This window comes from Pagrus pagrus (genome assembly GCF_965226575.1).
Source record: "Pagrus pagrus genome assembly, chromosome: 2".
NCBI classification, from domain to species: Eukaryota; Metazoa; Chordata; class Actinopteri; order Spariformes; family Sparidae; genus Pagrus; species Pagrus pagrus.
In genome coordinates, this window is record NC_140186.1 from 24,694,953 (window position 1) to 24,713,259 (window position 18,307).

The following is an 18,307-nucleotide window of genomic DNA, read 5'->3' on the forward strand; positions in this document are numbered from 1 at the left end:
AACAGAGCAGACTGACGTGTGAAGGACAAGCTGCTCTGTAACAGTAAGCACACATCACACGGGTCTGCTCCAATAGGATGGTTTAATAATTCATTTTCTGCAAACTTCCTAATGCTTCTGAGTGTATAGTTTGGACTTTGTGTACAAGGATAAAAGAAAAGCACAGGCATCAAATTCTTGTAAGTAGACTACAGTGTAAGAGCTGTAGGGTGGTGCTGTGTATTCAGACTGTGTACTGTCATGGTGTCCAAATGTGTGTCCGCACTGCAACCTTTGGGCCAATAAAGTGAATCAATCAATCACACCTGATGCAAGAAAATGCAGTGCAGTGTGTGTGTGTGTGTGTGTGTGTGTGTGTGTGTGTGTGTGTGTGTGTGTTTGTGTGCCCCTCCCCTCTCTCTCAGACTTGCTGACTATTGTTTGTTTGTTTGTTTGTTTGTTTGCCTGTTATGTCAGGTTCTTTGTTTTTGTTCTCGTTTTCAGGTAAGCACCTCCACACCAACGTCATCCATGGATTAGCCTACTCTCTGATTGTTCCCCCTGCAGCCTCCAGCGCCACTGACGCGCTGGGTCGGAAGTGGGTCGGCTGGGCATTAGTGAAGGTTGCTGTCTGGATCCGGTTAGATAGACATATAATTAGGTTGTCTGTCCGTCTGTGGTGCGTGGTCAGGGTTTGTCTCATTCAAACTACAGAAGGCCAGAGGTAAGCACTCTCATTATATTCTCATTATACCAGTGTTTAAAACAAGGTTGAGGTATTTAGTGTAAACGCCTGTTTTTGTTGCTATAGTAGACAGCTGTGAACAGTTTTAGCCAGGATACTTTTTATGGAATTAATGTAGACACGGAAAATTACATGAGAAACAGCTAAATTACCAGTTAAAACATATGAAGCATAAGGTTGACTTAGACTATCTTCTATTCTATATCTAGCCTGTCACTTAAATGTATAGTTATGTAGAACTAGAGCAGCAATCTGATTTCTACTCATCCATTCACCTTGATTATCAATACTGTCTCAGTGTAAGTGTAAGTGTAAATGTAAGTCTCTCAAGAAGAAGTTGTGTTAACTAACTCAAAACATGGCTTATGAGTTATTAGAAGGATATGTGTTGTAGAATGTATTGATACAGGAGACTGGGACACTTAAACTGAAGGCAGGTTTGGATGTGGGGAATATAGATTCATCAGTCAACAGAAAAATTAATCAGCATCTGCTTGATTAGTCCTCTTTAAAGAAAAAATGTCAGAAATCTACTGGTTTCAGCTTTTTAAATGTGAATATTTTCTGTTTTTCTTTGTCTGCCACGATATTGAATTTTGATTTCTTTGCTTTTGGACTATTGTTTGTACAATCCAAGTATTTTGACCATGTCCAATTGGGATTTGGGAAATTGTGTTGCATGTTTTTCACTATTTTCTGACAATTCATGGCCTAAATGATTAGTTGGAAAAAGTAGCTGACAGCTTGATGTATAATGAAAATCATCCTTAAATGGACTCTAAGAAATCCAAACTCAGATTTTTAATGTTTACAATATTAATGAGGTAATTTTACAAACTCAGGAATAATCACCTTCCATAACTGAATAAACGAGCTGTTCTCAGAGGAAAATAAGTTCCCCAGAACACAGTTTGAAGCTGGAAAGGTGGCAGGGTCCGCCAAATATAAACAAAGTAATAGAGTATGAAATTGTGTTGTCCTTTAAGGTCAGTTTGTTTAAAAATCATTCATTGAAGATCTTTCTCTTAAATAAGTCATCATAAATCATAAGGTCCTCCTTCACAAATAAAGGATAAATAAATGGTGGTAACTTCACCCCCTGTTGTTTTTAGTTTGGAGCACGTCATGCCTTCAGCCATGGTGACTGGCTTAGGCAGTTCAAAATAAATCAGGACACCAATTTAGGACTGCACGTCAGCGGGCTAGACGGCTTTTCAAATCATTCATGTGTGGATATTCACAGATATCTCGATCCACGACTCTCCCAATAATTAAATTTCACCACGATCAGCAATAAAGTTTTTTATTGTCCCATCACTACTTCCTGCACAGAGGTATAAATAATGAGATAAGACTTTGTCACACAGGAAAGGGTGTCTGACGTTCATAGGCTTTTTGGCTGCTGCCATGGAAATGTGTCTGCTGGCTAAAGGTTCAAGCTTTGGCTTAAGTTTGACCACTTTCCTCTCTCTCCAACCTTCTCAGGTCATCTTACTCTCCCATCAGCCCTTTTACCTTCCCCTCCTGTCCTTATATCACTACCCGTAAGCTTCCCACCTTCGCAACATGGCAGAGGCCCCAGCATCCGCTTCCTCTGAGGATGGTCTGTCTGCGCTGTGGCAATTTTCCAATCGACGTAGCAGGAAGTCAGGCTGCTCCAACATCTTTACAGGGGTCAACCTGCACCAGCTGCATAGGCTGTTCAGAACAGCGGGAGGCAGAGACGCTGAACATCGGGCGAAGCTGGTGTGGCAAGGGATGGATGCAGACAGGGAGGGAGCAGAGGCGGCGAAGGAGGAGGAAGGCGAGGAGATTGAGGGCGAGGCAGGCCTGGCCCAGGCCTTGGTGGGGCTCCGGGTCCGAGCGAGGAATAAGGCGGGCATCAGGGCCGAGGGACACAGAGAGCACAAGTGGCTCAAAGCATCAGGATATCTCAGGTAAGTGACAGAGGCCAGCAGAAAGTAAAGAAAGGATGTGAAAAGTGATGTGTAGATGAGGGGTTAAAGGGAAAAGGCAGAGCAGTTCTCTGTCATCTCTTGTTTTTATTAATAATCTGTCCCATGTCTGTTTTTTGTTTGTATAAACACTCAGTTGATCTTGTTAATGTTCAAGATCCTGTCAAACATGAGTCCAGGCTCTCTCTGAATCTTGACATGCAGCGTGTAAATTGTCATGTGCCTAACAAACTCAGTATGACCTCACAAGACCGTGTCCTCCCCTCTCTGCATACCACTACACACACACGCACGCAAAAACTGTCATGCTTTGCTTTCCACATTCCTCACTGAGAAGAAATTAGATTTGCAGGAGTGAATGAAGTCCCACATAATGGTAAAATGGTGGTGTGAGTCTACAGGGCGGTGTGGTACTAACAAAATGGCGTACTGTAAGAACTTCTAGCCACTAGAGATGGCAATGTCGGCCGTTGGGCCTCCACTTCTGAAATATCTCAACAACTATTGGATGGGTTGTCATGAAATAAGGTGCAGACAATCATGTCACCCTTAAGAAGAACTCTGGTGATCCCTTACTGTATCTCAGGTCAAACTTTTAATTTGTCCCATGCAAATAACTACAACACTGATGACATTCCCATCCATCTTTTCTACTATATGTTTAGTGATTATTAGCAAGTGTTAGCATGCTGACAAGGTGGTAAACTTGGTACACATTGTACTCACTTAGAAACAGCATTTTAACATCACTGGCCCTGGGCCGTACATGGCCTCTGAGAATGACGACGGAGGCCAGTTACAGTACTGAGGTCATTTATGTCCTGGTAGACAGATACTGGTAGCCTCGTTGCTAAAGTAAGCATTAAGTATGCAGTAAGTATGCTGCTAAATGTAACGTTAGCTGCCGTTAGCTGGTTATCTTGGTAAGCAGTCCCATTTGCTGACTCAGCCCTGTGATGCCAGGAGCCAAACATGGCTACTTCCTCCTCTGGGCTCTCGTGTTGCCTTTAGCCACGGCTATCTTGAGGCTTTTTCTGGAGTCCTCACCTGTCATGTGCTGCATGCTCTGGTCAGTTCAATTTGTGCCATTGTCTTGAACTGGCATGCATTAACACGTCAACAACTGCATTTGTCTATGTGTTAAAGTAGTGATAAGTAGCCTAATGTGCTCAAACTATATTATATATAGTACATTAGGGTTAAATAGCTCAGCTTAACCCCAGTCACTTCTCTGTCTTCCAGGATTGGGGAGCCATTATCAGACTACACTGTTGAGGATGAGGAGGCCAACATAGAGCCCAGTCCGGAAGAATTTGTGCCAGCGACTGAGGAAGACATCCCAGAGTACCATAATCCTTTCAAACCTTCGTCATGGAGGTTGGATGTTGCAAGACAGGAGTGTGCCAGACACTCTGAGCGCTACCTACACCGCATCCTCCACTAAAAATGGACTGGAGAACAACACACACTGGTCTGAGATTCAGTGCAGCTTAATAATGAAACACAGGATTGATTTTAAATAAGGTCATACTGTATTAACACTGTTAGAACCTTCTCCTAACATGCACTCTGTACTTTGGTAAGTTGTCTCAGAGATTCATCCTTACAGTTACTTCCTCTACAGGAAATTCAAATGTGTATCTGTTCTGAAGCAGACTTTTGCAGGAGACAGACAGAAACAGGCCGTTGTGTGAGGCCTGAAATGAAATTTTCCATGTGCAGGAGTGCAGCGCACTTTATAAGGTCAGATGAACAGTTATTGTCGCACTTGCCAGATAACTCATGATACATTATCATGGTCAATGGTGGAGGATATTGTAACACAGCATTAAATGTTATTTTTTTAAGAGCACTTTAAATGTGTTTCTAGCCGAGGATGTTGTTGGTTTTTATGACTTCATTCTGAAATAAAAGTCCAAATGAAAATCCATCTCCTAATTTAAAAAACCTGCACTCAAGGGTTGGGCCTACAGACGATGGCATCATTCGTCACTGATGACCTACCATTGTAACATCGTTATTTAAAAGCCCCCCCGCTGAGGAGTGCAGAAGGTGGGTTGTCCTAGTGGTGCAGATTGATATGGTAATATCGATACTTCCCAAATGTTGCTGCTCAAGGATCGAGTCTCATATTAAAAGATGGAGATCTAAACTCAGTCATATTGGGTAAATGTGCATTTAACTGGGACACTGTAGAAAGTACGCTACCACCAGCATCTTGTGTTACGGGCATGTGGTGCAGAGACGAAGACACGTTCAAACTTGGCAGGGGAGGGGAGGTATGTTGGGGCTGACTTGTTTTCTCTGCCTTGTGAGTTCAGCAGGTCAGAGGGACAGTGGAAAACAGCGGCAGCTTCAGAGGTGTGCTAATGAGCAACTACTGCTGCACAGTAACCCTAAGGTGACACACTACCTCAAAGAAACAAGTAGTAAATCCCCCCCTCTCGAAACAACAGTGTCCTCAACCATCACAGTGTTTTCACTGTGGAAACTCTCTGTGGGTTCATCATTACAAGCAACTCCTTTCTCATTTGATCCATTGTCCATATAAAAATAAGAATTAACACAGCTTTAACTGATTATTAGCTTATGCATTTTGGACTTCAACATTTCTAAAACCACCAGCTGTTATTATAGCTGTTATCATAACAAGCAATTCATTGACAAAATACAAAAAAAAACTAGAGGTCTGGCTAACTTGGTCATATTTGTAAACTTTTCACAAACGGACAAGTCATCTGTATTAATGGATCTGTTTTAATTATAATCTATCATTAAATATTACATACAAATTATACAGTGCATTGTCACAATACATTTCATGTCAGTTCAGTACAGCAGGAAGTTACTTGGTTGTTTACTTAGGTTCGCCCCTTGAGCCAGGAAATTAGCAGAAATCAACATGGCCGAGACAAGCAGGAGCTTGTGGACTGGACGTGCCCGACCCCTGCTTGCAGATGGGATCATTTTGTCTCCTTCACCTATACTTATCTTATCAGTGAAAGAAGAAAAAACAGATGAGCCGGTCACAAGCTTAACAAAACGTTTGTTTTTCTAACCAAAAGTGCCTCTGCTTTCCAACATCACACCAGATGACTTGCAGATCCTTATCTAAACATTTAGGAGGAGCAGTGAGTAACTGTGAAACCAGTTCACATGGCTTGTGTTTACTGTGTAAAGACGAACAAACCACTGAGTGCCCGTTTCCTAAACACTTCTCTTATTTGTGAAAAAATAAAATGCTGATCTTCACTGTGGCACCACTTCTTTCACCCGCCCAGGGCTTTTAACTGCACGGGAGGGATTATACGGGTGAATATTAAAAGGCAGAAAGGTATGAAGAAAGAAAAAAAAACATGGAATGCAACACCTCCCATCCAAAAACAAAATATGAGAGGCTTTTGACTGACACGCATGTGTGTGAGCAAACATAACGTGCACCCAGCAGTCCAAAAGAAAAGTCTGATATCTCACTGAAGTCTCTCTCTCAGTTTCAGAATCTCATCATTTAGGTGTTAATTCTGCATCGACATCCACACAAGGCACGGAGGCAGTCAGGGGAAGCTTTGTTATGAAAATTCTTCCCCTTTTGGCCTCATCTCTCCACCCACTCACTCACTCTTTGTAACCAAAATATCCTTAAGGAGAGGAGGGGAGGGTGATGATCATTTCCATTTCCAGGACAGACACTGGTGCGCTCAGATTCTGCCCCGTCTTCCATCTGCACATCGACACTCCTCACACTCCTTTCCTCGCTCGGGCTTCCTGCTGTTCCTCCTCGTCCTCTTCACTGTGTCTTTCCTACCACCAGGTGAAGAAGGGTCGTCTGCTCTGGAAACTCTGTGTGTAGGACTCACTGTTGGCTCTCTGAGGTGCTCTGGCTGTTTCGACGATTACTGGGGGCATCTGGACCAACTGCAGGGGTGTTTTACCGTCCTTCAGGGCTTGGCACAGGTTCAGGATCTTGGGATGAAAAAGTGTGTGAAAACAAAAAGGCTTGCATGGATCCGCAATTGTCAATCACAAGGTGGCCAATTTCGAGAGCATACTCTGCTTTATCATCTATTTCACTCTAAATAAGACCATAACTTACATAATGAGGATCATGCTGTATTGAAGAGAACTTCAAACTCGCAACTGAGACCATAAACTCATTAGGAAACTGTTTACTGCAGCAATAAATCAATTGAGAAGTAGGGTCATTTTCTTTATACAACTGGACTTTTCAGACCAGGAGGCTCCGCCCACTTCTTTTAAACAGCCAATGGTTCAGAGAAGTGAACACTCACCTGTCCCCTCATTACAGCTACTTGCTTGTGAAACTGTCCTCTGTCGAAACCAGGGTCTTTCTGTGGGACACAGTAGACAATACACACATATTATACATGATGATTACAGCCACAGAACTGAGTCGACCTCCACTCCATCTCACATTTTTCTTTATTTCAATTTCTGCATTCAGATTCTTTCTCACATAATTACTTCACAAACATGCTGCTGAATACTTCATTTGTTTCCCTCCGTACCTTGAATAATTCATATAAGTCCTCTTCAAGGTCTTTGATGAAATTTGGGTCGGAGAGTTTGGGCAGGACCAGCTCTCTGATCTCCTGGGAGAAAGGAACTTTGGCTTGGGAAAGCCACGCCCAGTAGAACGGGTCTGGTGGTTGGACAACAAGAGTGTGTCTTAATGAATATGTACACAACTTTGAAAGGAGGCAGAAAGTTAACAATACAGCGATGGAATAGTGAATCTATCTTAGTATTTTCAATTAAGTTCAATTAAAATGGGATGCAGTGATTGGTTAAAGACAATGTCAATGTAGGTGCTTACAGGCTCTCCAGGAGTCAGGGTGTTTGAGGGGGAAGGCGAGGCCGTTGTCTATAGCTGCCAGCTTGATGATGGGGTCCTTTACTACCACCCAGTCCGAGTCCTAAAGAGATAAAGATACACGTATGAAATAAAGTCATATTCAGGCATTGAAATCAACAGCTAAAAAACAGCATCTGCGTATCCTCACCCTATTCCCAACAGGGTCCATGGGACAGTCATACTTCAGCAACCAGTTGTCATTCCCCCTGTCTAAAAGAAGAAAAAGAGACTCAAATTCAAATATTCTAATCTAACCAGAGTTGCACAGTTTGCGCTGTGTGGGGCGAGGACATGCCTGTGTTCCTGATGATGTAATCGAGGACTACAAGCCGCTCAAACTGCAGCTGGAGCTGACGGTTGGTGTTTTCAGGCAAAGGCTCTGCTTCAAACCTCCGCAGCCAGAAATCTGCATCCTTGTACCCGTCAACAAAGAGCTGGAAGGAGCCGACCTGGTGGATGAGCAACAGATCATGGTCGTTATGTTGGACACAGTACATGATTTTTCTCTGGATGTTCGGGACCTTTTTGTTTTACATTGTTGTCCTTAATTTACTGAACTGGAGTAAAGCAGTCACACTACACAAGAGAGTCCCAAAACCTTCGACACATAATTATTTGGTCTTTTTGTTGCTAAGTGATGGATTTTCTAGATTGAAAGCACCAGTAAAGCTACTAAATGGACCTTGTGGTGAGCTTGTTTTTTTAACTGTTGTTTAAAAAGGTGTCATCGATAACATTCAGCCACTATTCCATCTCCCCCTTCCATTACATTCACGAACAAGACCGCTGTTGTTCAATCATCCGCCCCCTCAAGTGATTGCCAGTTTGTTGCACTAGCCAATGTTAGTAATGCTAGCTAGCAAACTTTTTGACGCTAATGCTAGCTAACAATAGGGCAGTGCTCGGAGCTCATACTGTGGAACTCAGCCATTTTTAGGTTTTTTTCCCACAAACTGGCATCTACCAAGACTGCTGACCGAAACCATGATACCAAGTGATACCAAGAAGCTCAACTTTACTGAACCTCATCAATTAATAACATCTCGCATCTTTCATTTCAAGACTTTTCAGGTTGAACTATCCTTCACCAGTCCCTTGATGAATTATGTCCATTTGCTCAATGTGACACAGAACTTCATCATTGAATGCGATCACCTGATCTAATACAACAATTCATCACAATACCTTTGGCGGCAGTCCAATCCTGTGGAAGCGCTGGCCCACCTTAGGAACCTTCTCCAGGGCTAACCTCTTTCCTCGAGACTTCACTCTGTCTATGGCACTGTAGTTGAAGGTTTCACTCGCCAGGTACACCACCTAGATTGCAGAAGATTGATTAAGAGAGGATGTATTTGCCAGATGGTTTGCTCCTGCATTTGCAATCTTGGAGGCAGCAGTGTCTGTACCTTGGTCCTGGGAACGATGTTGAGCTCCAGTTTCTGATCGACCAGGCTGGCCCCGGCCTCCGAGAGGTAACCCTGGTTCAGGACCAAACAGTCGCGGCCAAAGCAGCAGGGACAACACAGCTTCTGAAGCCACTTGGTCCACTTGGGGTTTAGCTGGCCGTAGGGCTCTTCATTCTTAGGTTTGAACACGCCGATGATTTTCTGTAGAGGGTAGGAGAGTGGGGACAGGTGAGAAGGAGAATCAGGAAAGAGAGAGAGCAGGCAGAGCGATTCAGAATCCAAAGGGAGTTAGGAAAGGAAAGATTAGGGATGGAGAGGACAGGGAGGCTTGGTTATGTTTAAGATTAAATATCTTAATTAAAGGACAGTCTTATCATTTGTAAACATACAGAGCATGAGAAGGGACAGTGGAGAGGTGGATTATGTTGCAGGAGTGGTTTGAAATGACACTTTAACTGTGAAAATGTGTCACTATTGACGTGAAGTTGAAGTTGTCTGTACAAAGTGAGCAACAAACTGTCTTTACAGCCTACAGACATAAAAGATACTTTTAAGTTGTATATAGAAAATCACATGTCGCATTACGCTTGTATGACACACACACTTACACACACACACACACACACACACACCGATTACAACATGGAACTTGGTCATCGAAAAGAATTATATCCTCACAGGCAGCAAGCACATGACTACTAAGCACATTGGTGACTGTAGTGGTGTGTGTGTGTGTGTGTGTGTGTGTGTGTGTGTGTGTGTGTGTGTGTGTGTGTGTGTGTGTGTGTGTGGTGGTGGTAGAGGGGTGGTCCTTAGAGAAAAACCTCACACTCAGCTTAGAATACTTATTTCTGTTTTGTAAGCCTTCAGCGAGTGGTGAAAGTGGCACACAAAAGGCCTGGATTATCTTGTCTTGAACAAAATACATTAAGTGAAATTTGAGAGCTACAAAGTCCAAAGACACACTTCCTTTTTTTTTTTTTTAAAACATGAACTGAACACAGCACTTTAGATAAGAGCACAGTTGGAGGACAGTGTCTGTGAGTTGCTCAAGACATTAAATGGTCGGCTCCGGCAGCGCTGATCAAAGTTTACCGTCATTAATCTGGCATGATTAGAGAGAGTCTGGAGACGTGGTCGAGGTTGACGAATGACAAGAAATGCTTTGTAGTAGTGTGCTGCAGCAAATTAGACGTGTTTGCTCAGCATCTCCTGTTTGATTAGATATTTAGGACTTGGCTAATACTGGGTGACAATCATCTTATCAGTGGCTGCGTTGCTGTTGACATCATTGTGACAGCTGTTCAGAGGTGGACGTTCATTGACAGATTACATGCCGGCAGCACAGCTGCAGTCACAGAGATTATAAAAGCCATTTAGGGGGAGCTGAGCAACTGGATCCAGATTTTTTTTTAGATATTTATCTATCTAAATGACTTGTTTATAAAGAGTATCTCTCATTTAAAGTGTTCTGTTGTACCATGAATACAGGAACAAGCTGACATGGGTCAGCAACATTGAAGGGGCACAGTTTTAATGTTTATAATATTAATGATTTGATAATTCAAACAAGAATGTATTTCTCCATAACTTAATAAACCAGTTGTTCTCAGTGGAAAATAAGGTCCCAGGACACCGTTTATTCAGCTTATTCAGTCATGGAAACAAAGAACGTCTGTTTATTTGGGCATAAAAATCAGTCAGTGATGATCTGTTTCTTCTGATTAAAATCTCATCCCTAAAACTACATAGTGCGCCTTTAAACTAATCAAAAAACCACACAGCCAGTTGAGAGACGGGGTGAGGAGGGAGACTGTGCGTCACCAGGAAAGCCTACATCACCCAACTCTGATCAGTGCCACAAGATGAGTTTGGCAACAAAGAATGGTTATAAGATGGTGTCGTTTATCCAACCTGCTAATGGTTTCCTCACTTTTTAGAGATCTAATTTAAATTCCCTTCCCTTTTTTGCTTTTGACTGCATGTATTGTATTTTATTACCTGAAGAATTCATACTGCCAGTGTTGATGATGTGTTTCTGTGTCTCTGTGTGTGTTTCTATTAACTGCCAGACAGACCAAAGACATATTTAACCTCAGTGGTCAATAAAGTTATGTTATATTCTTTTAGATTCCAAGAACAGGTTGTTTATTAGTCTAGACTGGAGTAGGTTCGTGTTGTGTTTACATGCCTGACAGCCTATTTGCTAAGTCATCACAGGCTAGTTAGAAGAGGCCTTTCCTAGAAGCGACCAACACAATATCAGACCAGTCCTGCAGTCACTGCACCACACTTCACATTTCACACATCAGTCATGAGACAGCTAAAGGAGCCGTTAGCATTGCAGTTAACGGTCAGTATTGGGTAGACGAAAGTTAGCTTCTCTTCTTACCCCCTGTGAGTCTTTGACAAAATAGCTTCCACTGGATCCCTGGTAGATCCTCTCCGGGTAGATCCCCTCCTCTATGGCTCGCTCGGCCTTTCGGATGATCTCTCTGAACTCGGGATCCTCCGGAAACTCGTTCCTGTGGGGCTCCCGCGGTGAGTTTCCGCGGTCCCGGTCCAGCAACGGCTGTCTCTCTCGGCTGCGCCCCGGACTGCCTGCCGAGATGCGAACCACCGAGCCCGGTGTGCTTCCAAACGCGCCCCGGGGGCTGGTGGGCTCTGTGGGACAGTAGCTGAAATCACCGGAGTCACGGAGCGGAGAGACAAGCGGACTCGTCTCGTCCATGGTTACGGAGGTGGACGAGGAGTTGTTGTAACTCCTGGAGAGAGTGGAGAAAGAGAAAAGAAGACGAAATAGAAGAGTGTAAGAAAGTGGGACGGTTGTTTTGTTGGCTAGTACTGACGCTGGCTAACAAGGAAACACAGAAAAAAAGAGAAAAGTCAGATGACCGTTAGCTTCCGGGAAGAGGCGGGACCTGTTGAGTGTTTTGATCTTACACCAATCAGCGGTCAAATCTTCCTGTCAACAACCTAAACTCAAGCGCTGATTGGACACAATCGTTCCGCCCATGGATCGCACGTGACACCATAGTTAACCCAATCAATTAACTGTATATAAAAGTGCTATTATGGGAGCAGGGCGCAGTCTCACAGTTCCACAAATGCTGCTGGTCTGACAGGATGAACGCAGCTAACTGGTCCACACCCTACATTAAAGAAATCCAGAAAAAGAAAAGAGAAATCAGCGAATGATAAGATTGATGGATGACAGAATGATTTTATTTATCAAGATTCAGTCGACCAAAATATGCTGGACATTATGTACGTGTTTTCTTCTGCTAGATTCATTTTCCATCTTTGGGCCTTTTCTTTTTACTTAGTTGTTGTGTCAATTTAAGATCAGCCCGTCACTGAGCAACAGTGGATAACAATACTTTTTGTCCAGTAACCCCAAACTAAGTGTCTTCATCCAGTGTTTTAGTCATGTCACGGTAACATATCCCACAGACGACAAGTATGTCTTCATTAACACCACAGAGATGTAGTATGTTTTTTAGAAATCCTCAAAAACACGCTCAATCTGACTTCACATATCATCATTACAAAGGAAGTGTGAGAGGCTGTGCTTGCAGCCACATAACATTCAGACTACACTTTGAGTACTTGGTTGCTAAGAAGCAAATCCGATGCATATGTGATCAACACAACACAAGTGTAGGTGCTGTTCTACCTGCATGGCTGCTGTGGTGACTAATTCTCCCTGACAATCAAAGGAAGTCAGCAGTACACAAAAAAGTAAGAATGCAGGACATCGTGGTGACATAGCAGTCAGGACTATTACATCATGTTATCTCTCTGTCTCCATGCAAATGAATCTAGATTTAAAATCCTGATCCCATTAATGACTGTAGACTCTCGTCTCCTTACGCTTGTTTTTCTCTTACAAATGATGAGATTTCACCTCCTCCCCTTACCACTGGAAGGTCAAAGGTCAGGGATGGTGACATCTGAAGCTCTCTGAATTTAGTTTCATAATCAGGCAACACTTCAGCACAGCAGATTCTGGTTTGAATGAATGTTAAAGTATACTGTAACCTCAAGGCTGCCAGACCCCAGGATGACCATTTTCTACTCAGAAAAGTCCAATGAGTCACACAGGCTGTGTCTGTCATGGCTCAGGAAGTCCAAGTCCATGAGGCCCTCATGAGCCAACTGCTAAATTAAAGCTAGTCCTTCATGTCTCTGACCATTAAAGGTGCAGTATGTAAGAATTTTGAAAAAAAGAAAATCAAATAAAAAAAAACATTGTGTTGCAGAGATAGCTACTGAAGTTAGCATGCTAACCAGCTAGCCCCTATTTGTTATGAGTATGAACCGGACGGGTGGCCAATCTTACATGTTGCACTTTTAATGTTAAGTGACACCACATTTAAATATGTTACGGTCAAAGGTTAATAGTGTTTCTCTATGTTTAGTAGGCCTAACAATAAACCTTATAATTGTAATAACCCTCAGTCTTCCTTTATTTGTGAATGTGCTCCATGTTCAAGGTTAAAGTGTAAAGCTCCAGCAACACTCGTAGTATATGGAACAAATGTATTATTGGACCAACGCGTTTATATACTTTTTCTCTTCTCCCTGCACCTTGTCAGCAGGTGAAGTTTTGCCAGAAAACCCCAACTCTGCTCCTACAATGTTAAAGTGTAAAAGTACATGTTTGGACAGTTTGAGACGTTTGTGGAAGCATTTAGCCACTTTACTGCAATCTGAAGCTGCGCATGCTAGTATTTTTTCCCACTTACTACAGTGTTCATTCATGAGAGCTGTTGACTTCCTCATGTGATGCTCTGGCTCCAGCCTGCAGGCCGCACTGCTGGGCGTGTGGACGTGCCGCTGTGCGCATCCTCCTGCTCCCTCCTCCTCCGGCGCACACAGCTCGCCTTCTGATTGGTGGAAACCAGCAGGAAGAGCGCTCGAGTCGTGAGATCTGTCAAGTTCGGGCACGCCAGCCAACTCCAAAAACCTACAGCTGCCACAGACTGTCCCTCCTCATCACCGAAAATACTGCGCCCGCGTCTTTGGAGCCGGCTTTGGGGTTGCGGCGAAGTCAGGATACATTTGCGGTCGTTGCTGCCGCATTTGAGGAAGAGTCATTCACTCCAAACACTCCGGAAATACAGAGCAGAGGGCATCGGTGTGAGGATGGCTGCGTACAAGCTGGTCCTGATCCGCCATGGAGAGAGCTGCTGGAACCAGGAGAACCGCTTCTGCGGCTGGTTCGACGCGGACCTGAGCGAGACCGGGGAGCAGGAGGCGAGGCGAGGAGGACAGGCGCTGAAAGGTATCAGATAAAGTCACACAGGGCCTGATCAGGCTTTCTCTCACGGTCATCGGATTAAGCCGTCGCAAGCTTATGCAACTCTGCCGGATGGGGAAACAGGTAGTCGGCCCACTGCGACACAAGACGAGCCAGCAGCATGGGAGAGACAGAGGAGGGTGGGAGAGACGGGATGATTGTTGGGCTCAATGGTTCTGTTGAAATTAGGAAAAACTGGAGTGAATTTAGACATCTGTCAGAGACACGTTGTCCCCTGAGCCCATGATGGTCCCAGTCACGACAGTCTGGAGGCCCTTGGTGTCACATATCCTACTCTTTCCTTAACTCAACCATTTCCACAGGCCTACAGACAAATACACGCAATCATTTCTGTTTGTCTTTTTGATATATGATTTATTGTTTAGTGAATCAAAGTTAATTTAACAGGAGAGATGCCCTCCACTGGTAGATGTGTCCACGATGATTTTATTGGAATGAGGCAAGAAACGTTTTTATATTTCACAGCTCCAAAACTCAGACACACTCATCTGTGTGTAATGTCTCGAACAAAAAGTGATCCACGCAGGAAAAACACGATTATGTCAAAACCTGTGACTACATTCAGATGTGAGGGATGATGGAGCATGAGGTCGGCCTGCTGAGCGGTGATGCCTCTGTTATCAGTGGAGACGTTACTGCTGTTTGCTGAGTGAAATGCTGTTATTTACTGCGCTGGATTTTGTGGGCTTGTGTGTCCCTGGCAGTTTTACAATCCTGACGTGTTTCTTTCTGTCAGACACGCGCTCCTGTTGGTTTTGTGTGCCCCAGAAATCCTCTGCGGGCACATCCTGCAGAGCCAACAGTCTGCCAGAGTCCCATGATGTAGCACTGCCCCTGACTAAGCAAAAGCGACTGTGCAAACGATGGGAGAGAGGCAATAAACAAGGCAGATAGTGGAATATAGCTTAAGTAATACATTTTCCTCTCTGTAGTAAAAAAAAATCATTTGCACTATCTAATTTTCAAAGAAATTCAAAGTCTGAATTTTATGTGAATAAACAAGCTGTCCCCAAAACTACATAGTGAACCTTTAACATTGGCACTTACCATCTTTTTCATGTCCTGTCTCTGCTTTACCTCAGATGCTGGCTATGAATTCGATATTTGCTACACCTCTGTCCTAAAGAGGGCCATCCGCACCCTGTGGTTTTGTCTGGACGGCATCGACCAGATGTGGCTGCCCGTCCACCGGACCTGGCGCCTCAATGAGCGCCACTACGGTGGCCTGACTGGGCTGAACAAGGCTGAAACAGCAGCTAAACACGGAGAGGCCCAGGTCAAGATCTGGAGGCGCTCTTTTGACACTCCTCCCCCGCCCATGGATGAGGGGCATGACTTCTATCAGACCATAAGCAAGGTGACCCCACAGAAGAACAACAAAGCATTGTGTCTTTCCCTTTACAAATGCAGACATCTTCATAGACAACATTACCTTGTGCTTCCTTTGTAGGACCGACGTTATGCTGACCTGACCGACGACCAGCTGCCCAGCTGTGAGAGTCTGAAGGACACCATCGCCAGAGCACTGCCCTTCTGGGAAGAGGAGATCGTCCCAAAGATCAAAGAGGGAAAAAGGGTGATGATCGCCGCCCATGGCAACAGTCTCCGGGGCATCGTCAAGCATCTTGAGGGTAAGCAACTGTTAAAAACAGTGAAACAGCTGATCACGTTTCATCCACAGTCCACAGTCCAATAAATCGTGCCTGCCCCTTGTGTCTCTAGGCATAATCACATTTAAGGTGAAATATGTAAGAATTTTAGTTTAAAACATTAAAAAATTAACTAAAATGATCAACAGAATATAAAGAAATTATAGTTTTGATGTTATGTCCAACACGTCTATGTATGAAGCATGCTAACCAGCTAGCCCCGGGCCTGAAAACCTCTTTCTCTGAGCAGTCCAAAGGTCCTGTGTCAGCGGTGTAAACACTAACACTCTGGCTAGCTCCACAGCTAACTGAGCTAGCAGTTAGCGGCAGTTAGCTACTGTGTTGATATGCTGCCCTTATTTGCTGGGACTATGAGTTCAACATGTGGCCAGTTCTTACATATTGCACCTTTCTGTCTAATGAAACTGAGGGTAGTGGGCTTAATGTTTAGATAACTTGTAAATACTGTACTGCCATTCAAAGCAGAAGAATCTGTACTGCAGGCAGCCTTCTTACAAATATTGCTTGAGTTTTATCAGCTTATTTCACTCTCAAAGCATTTGGGAAGAATTTTCTATGCACAAGAAATCTTTGCCATCCCACTGATCCACGCAAATGCATTAAAAGCTCTGCATGTCTGTGACTGTTTCCCAGGTATGTCAGAGGAGGCCATCATGGAGCTGAACCTGCCCACTGGTATCCCCATTGTGTACGAGCTGGACAAGAACCTGAAGCCTGTAGGATCCATGCAGTTCCTGGGAGATGAGGAGACCGTCAAGAAGGCCATGGAAGCTGTTGCCGCTCAGGGAAAAGTCAAGAAATAGACCTCCTGGATTGGCTAGAGTACAGATCAATCATGTGCTGTTCAGTTGTCAAGTTATTACAAGGTCATCTACTGTTACTGTCATCACAGTGTAACGCACACACAGACACAAACGTGCACTTTATTTTGATAGTAACCAGCTTTCACACAAACATACAATCAAGAGCTTGATTTGATTGGTCTTTATTTTGTGACATAGAGACACATTCATTGTTAGACAGTGGATATGATAAACTATAATATGGTGTAAGCACTGACCAAAATGCAAAATTAGGGACCAGCGAGTAGGAGCAAACATACAGTAGACTAACACAGCAGAGTCATTCCAAGTATTCCTTATTATTTACGATCCATGTAGGTGAAGCTCAGAGGGAACAGTATAACCTATAAAGTAACACTGGCTGTTGTTTAAAGGGCAAGTTGATGTGCTCTGCACTGCTGATTTTTGTTTGCTGTGGCATTGTGAGAAAAAGAATAAGAATAAATGTTATGAACCATTATTTGATGAAGTCTTTTGTCATCGTCTGAAGTCGTTTTCCAGCACAACTGTCCACTCTGTCTTCATGAATAATGTTGTTATGGAGGAATTGGTTGGGTGCTGTCATACTGTATGAAAAATAGTAGTAAATGTTTGGTTTTAAAGGGAGAGTGCTCTACATCCATAACACAGGACATGTATTGTGAGGGTGATGTTATAGTGAAACCACAGGGAATTAAAACATGAATAATAAAGTGTTCACTGTAAAGTCACGAGACAACAGATTGTAAGAATATGATTGTTTACACCAGACAACATACTCCATTCTCCTGAGTTGCTCTTTCATATGACTTGATCTAGAAATGTTAATGCTAATCAAAGATAGAAATTACATGTCATAGTGTACTAAAAAAGACATTATCTCACTAATTACAAAAATGCCAATACCACATTAATTGGCAAAACCTGCCCCAAAATAGCATCCCTTTTAATGATATAGGTTTCACTGATTAGAAAATTATCTGTTATAATTACTTTCATTGTAAGTTGTTGATGTTGTAGAAGAAGTAGTAAGTAATTGTACATGTGAACTTTTAAATTGTGTGTAGATGTTTCTTATATGCGGCCACGAGGAGCAGCATGCATAATGTGCCCACGTGTGCCTGTATGGAGTCACAGCAGTGCCCTAAAAAAGAATAAGTAATTAGATGCAGAAATAGACTATAAGAGGAATAAATAAAATAATTAAGTTAATTTAAAAACTGTGGAAAAAATAACGAAATAAATAAAAGAATATTGAATAAGAAATTGTAGAAGAATTAAAGAATATAAGAATAAATAAATCTAGAAGTTTTAAGACAAATAACAAAATGTGAAAACATCAAATAGAATGAGAATTTATTTCTGTATATATTTGTATATTTTGAAAATGTATTTACTTTGCATATAAATTACTTTTTAAATGTTTATGAACATTTTCTTCTATTTATTTATTTAAGTCATGTCATTTGTTTATTTTATTCCTGTAATTTTGCTCATTCTTTTTTCCTATTGTTTTTGCTGTTTCCTACTGCTTT

General features: G+C 42.9%; 3 protein-coding genes across 5 annotated transcripts; 2 read left to right on the forward strand and 1 right to left on the reverse strand.

Moving 5' to 3' along the window:
- Positions 1-445: 445 nt before the first annotated feature.
- avpi1 (arginine vasopressin induced 1) lies at positions 446-4,582 on the forward strand. Its single transcript, XM_084366217.1, has 3 exons — positions 446-703; positions 2,210-2,661; positions 3,922-4,582. Exons 2-3 carry the CDS (start codon positions 2,291-2,293, stop codon positions 4,121-4,123), a joined length of 573 nt encoding a protein of 190 aa, XP_084222343.1. The 5' UTR covers positions 446-703; positions 2,210-2,290; the 3' UTR covers positions 4,124-4,582.
- Positions 4,583-5,418: 836 nt separating this feature from the next.
- Positions 5,419-15,802, reverse strand: pi4k2a (phosphatidylinositol 4-kinase type 2 alpha). 3 transcript variants are annotated; one of them, XM_084344133.1, is made up of 10 exons: positions 15,714-15,802; positions 11,351-11,723; positions 8,959-9,159; positions 8,738-8,869; positions 7,848-8,001; positions 7,701-7,762; positions 7,514-7,613; positions 7,206-7,339; positions 6,969-7,028; positions 5,419-6,642 (listed from the first exon to the last, which is right to left on the reverse strand). In XM_084344133.1, the coding sequence occupies exons 2-10, from the start codon at positions 11,687-11,689 to the stop codon at positions 6,481-6,483; spliced, it is 1,344 nt and encodes a 447-aa protein (XP_084200259.1). In that variant the 5' UTR covers positions 11,690-11,723; positions 15,714-15,802; the 3' UTR covers positions 5,419-6,480. The 3 variants fall into 3 exon arrangements, with proteins under 3 accessions (XP_084200259.1, XP_084200261.1, XP_084200260.1); XM_084344135.1 differs by lacking the exon at positions 15,714-15,802 and adding an exon at positions 13,707-13,788; XM_084344134.1 differs by lacking the exon at positions 15,714-15,802 and adding an exon at positions 11,854-11,902.
- On the forward strand, positions 13,901-17,253 carry pgam1b (phosphoglycerate mutase 1b). The gene is made up of 4 exons (XM_084344170.1): positions 13,901-14,245; positions 15,364-15,638; positions 15,732-15,912; positions 16,585-17,253. Exons 1-4 carry the CDS (start codon positions 14,107-14,109, stop codon positions 16,752-16,754), a joined length of 765 nt encoding a protein of 254 aa, XP_084200296.1. The 5' UTR covers positions 13,901-14,106; the 3' UTR covers positions 16,755-17,253.
- Positions 17,254-18,307: the final 1,054 nt, after the last annotated feature.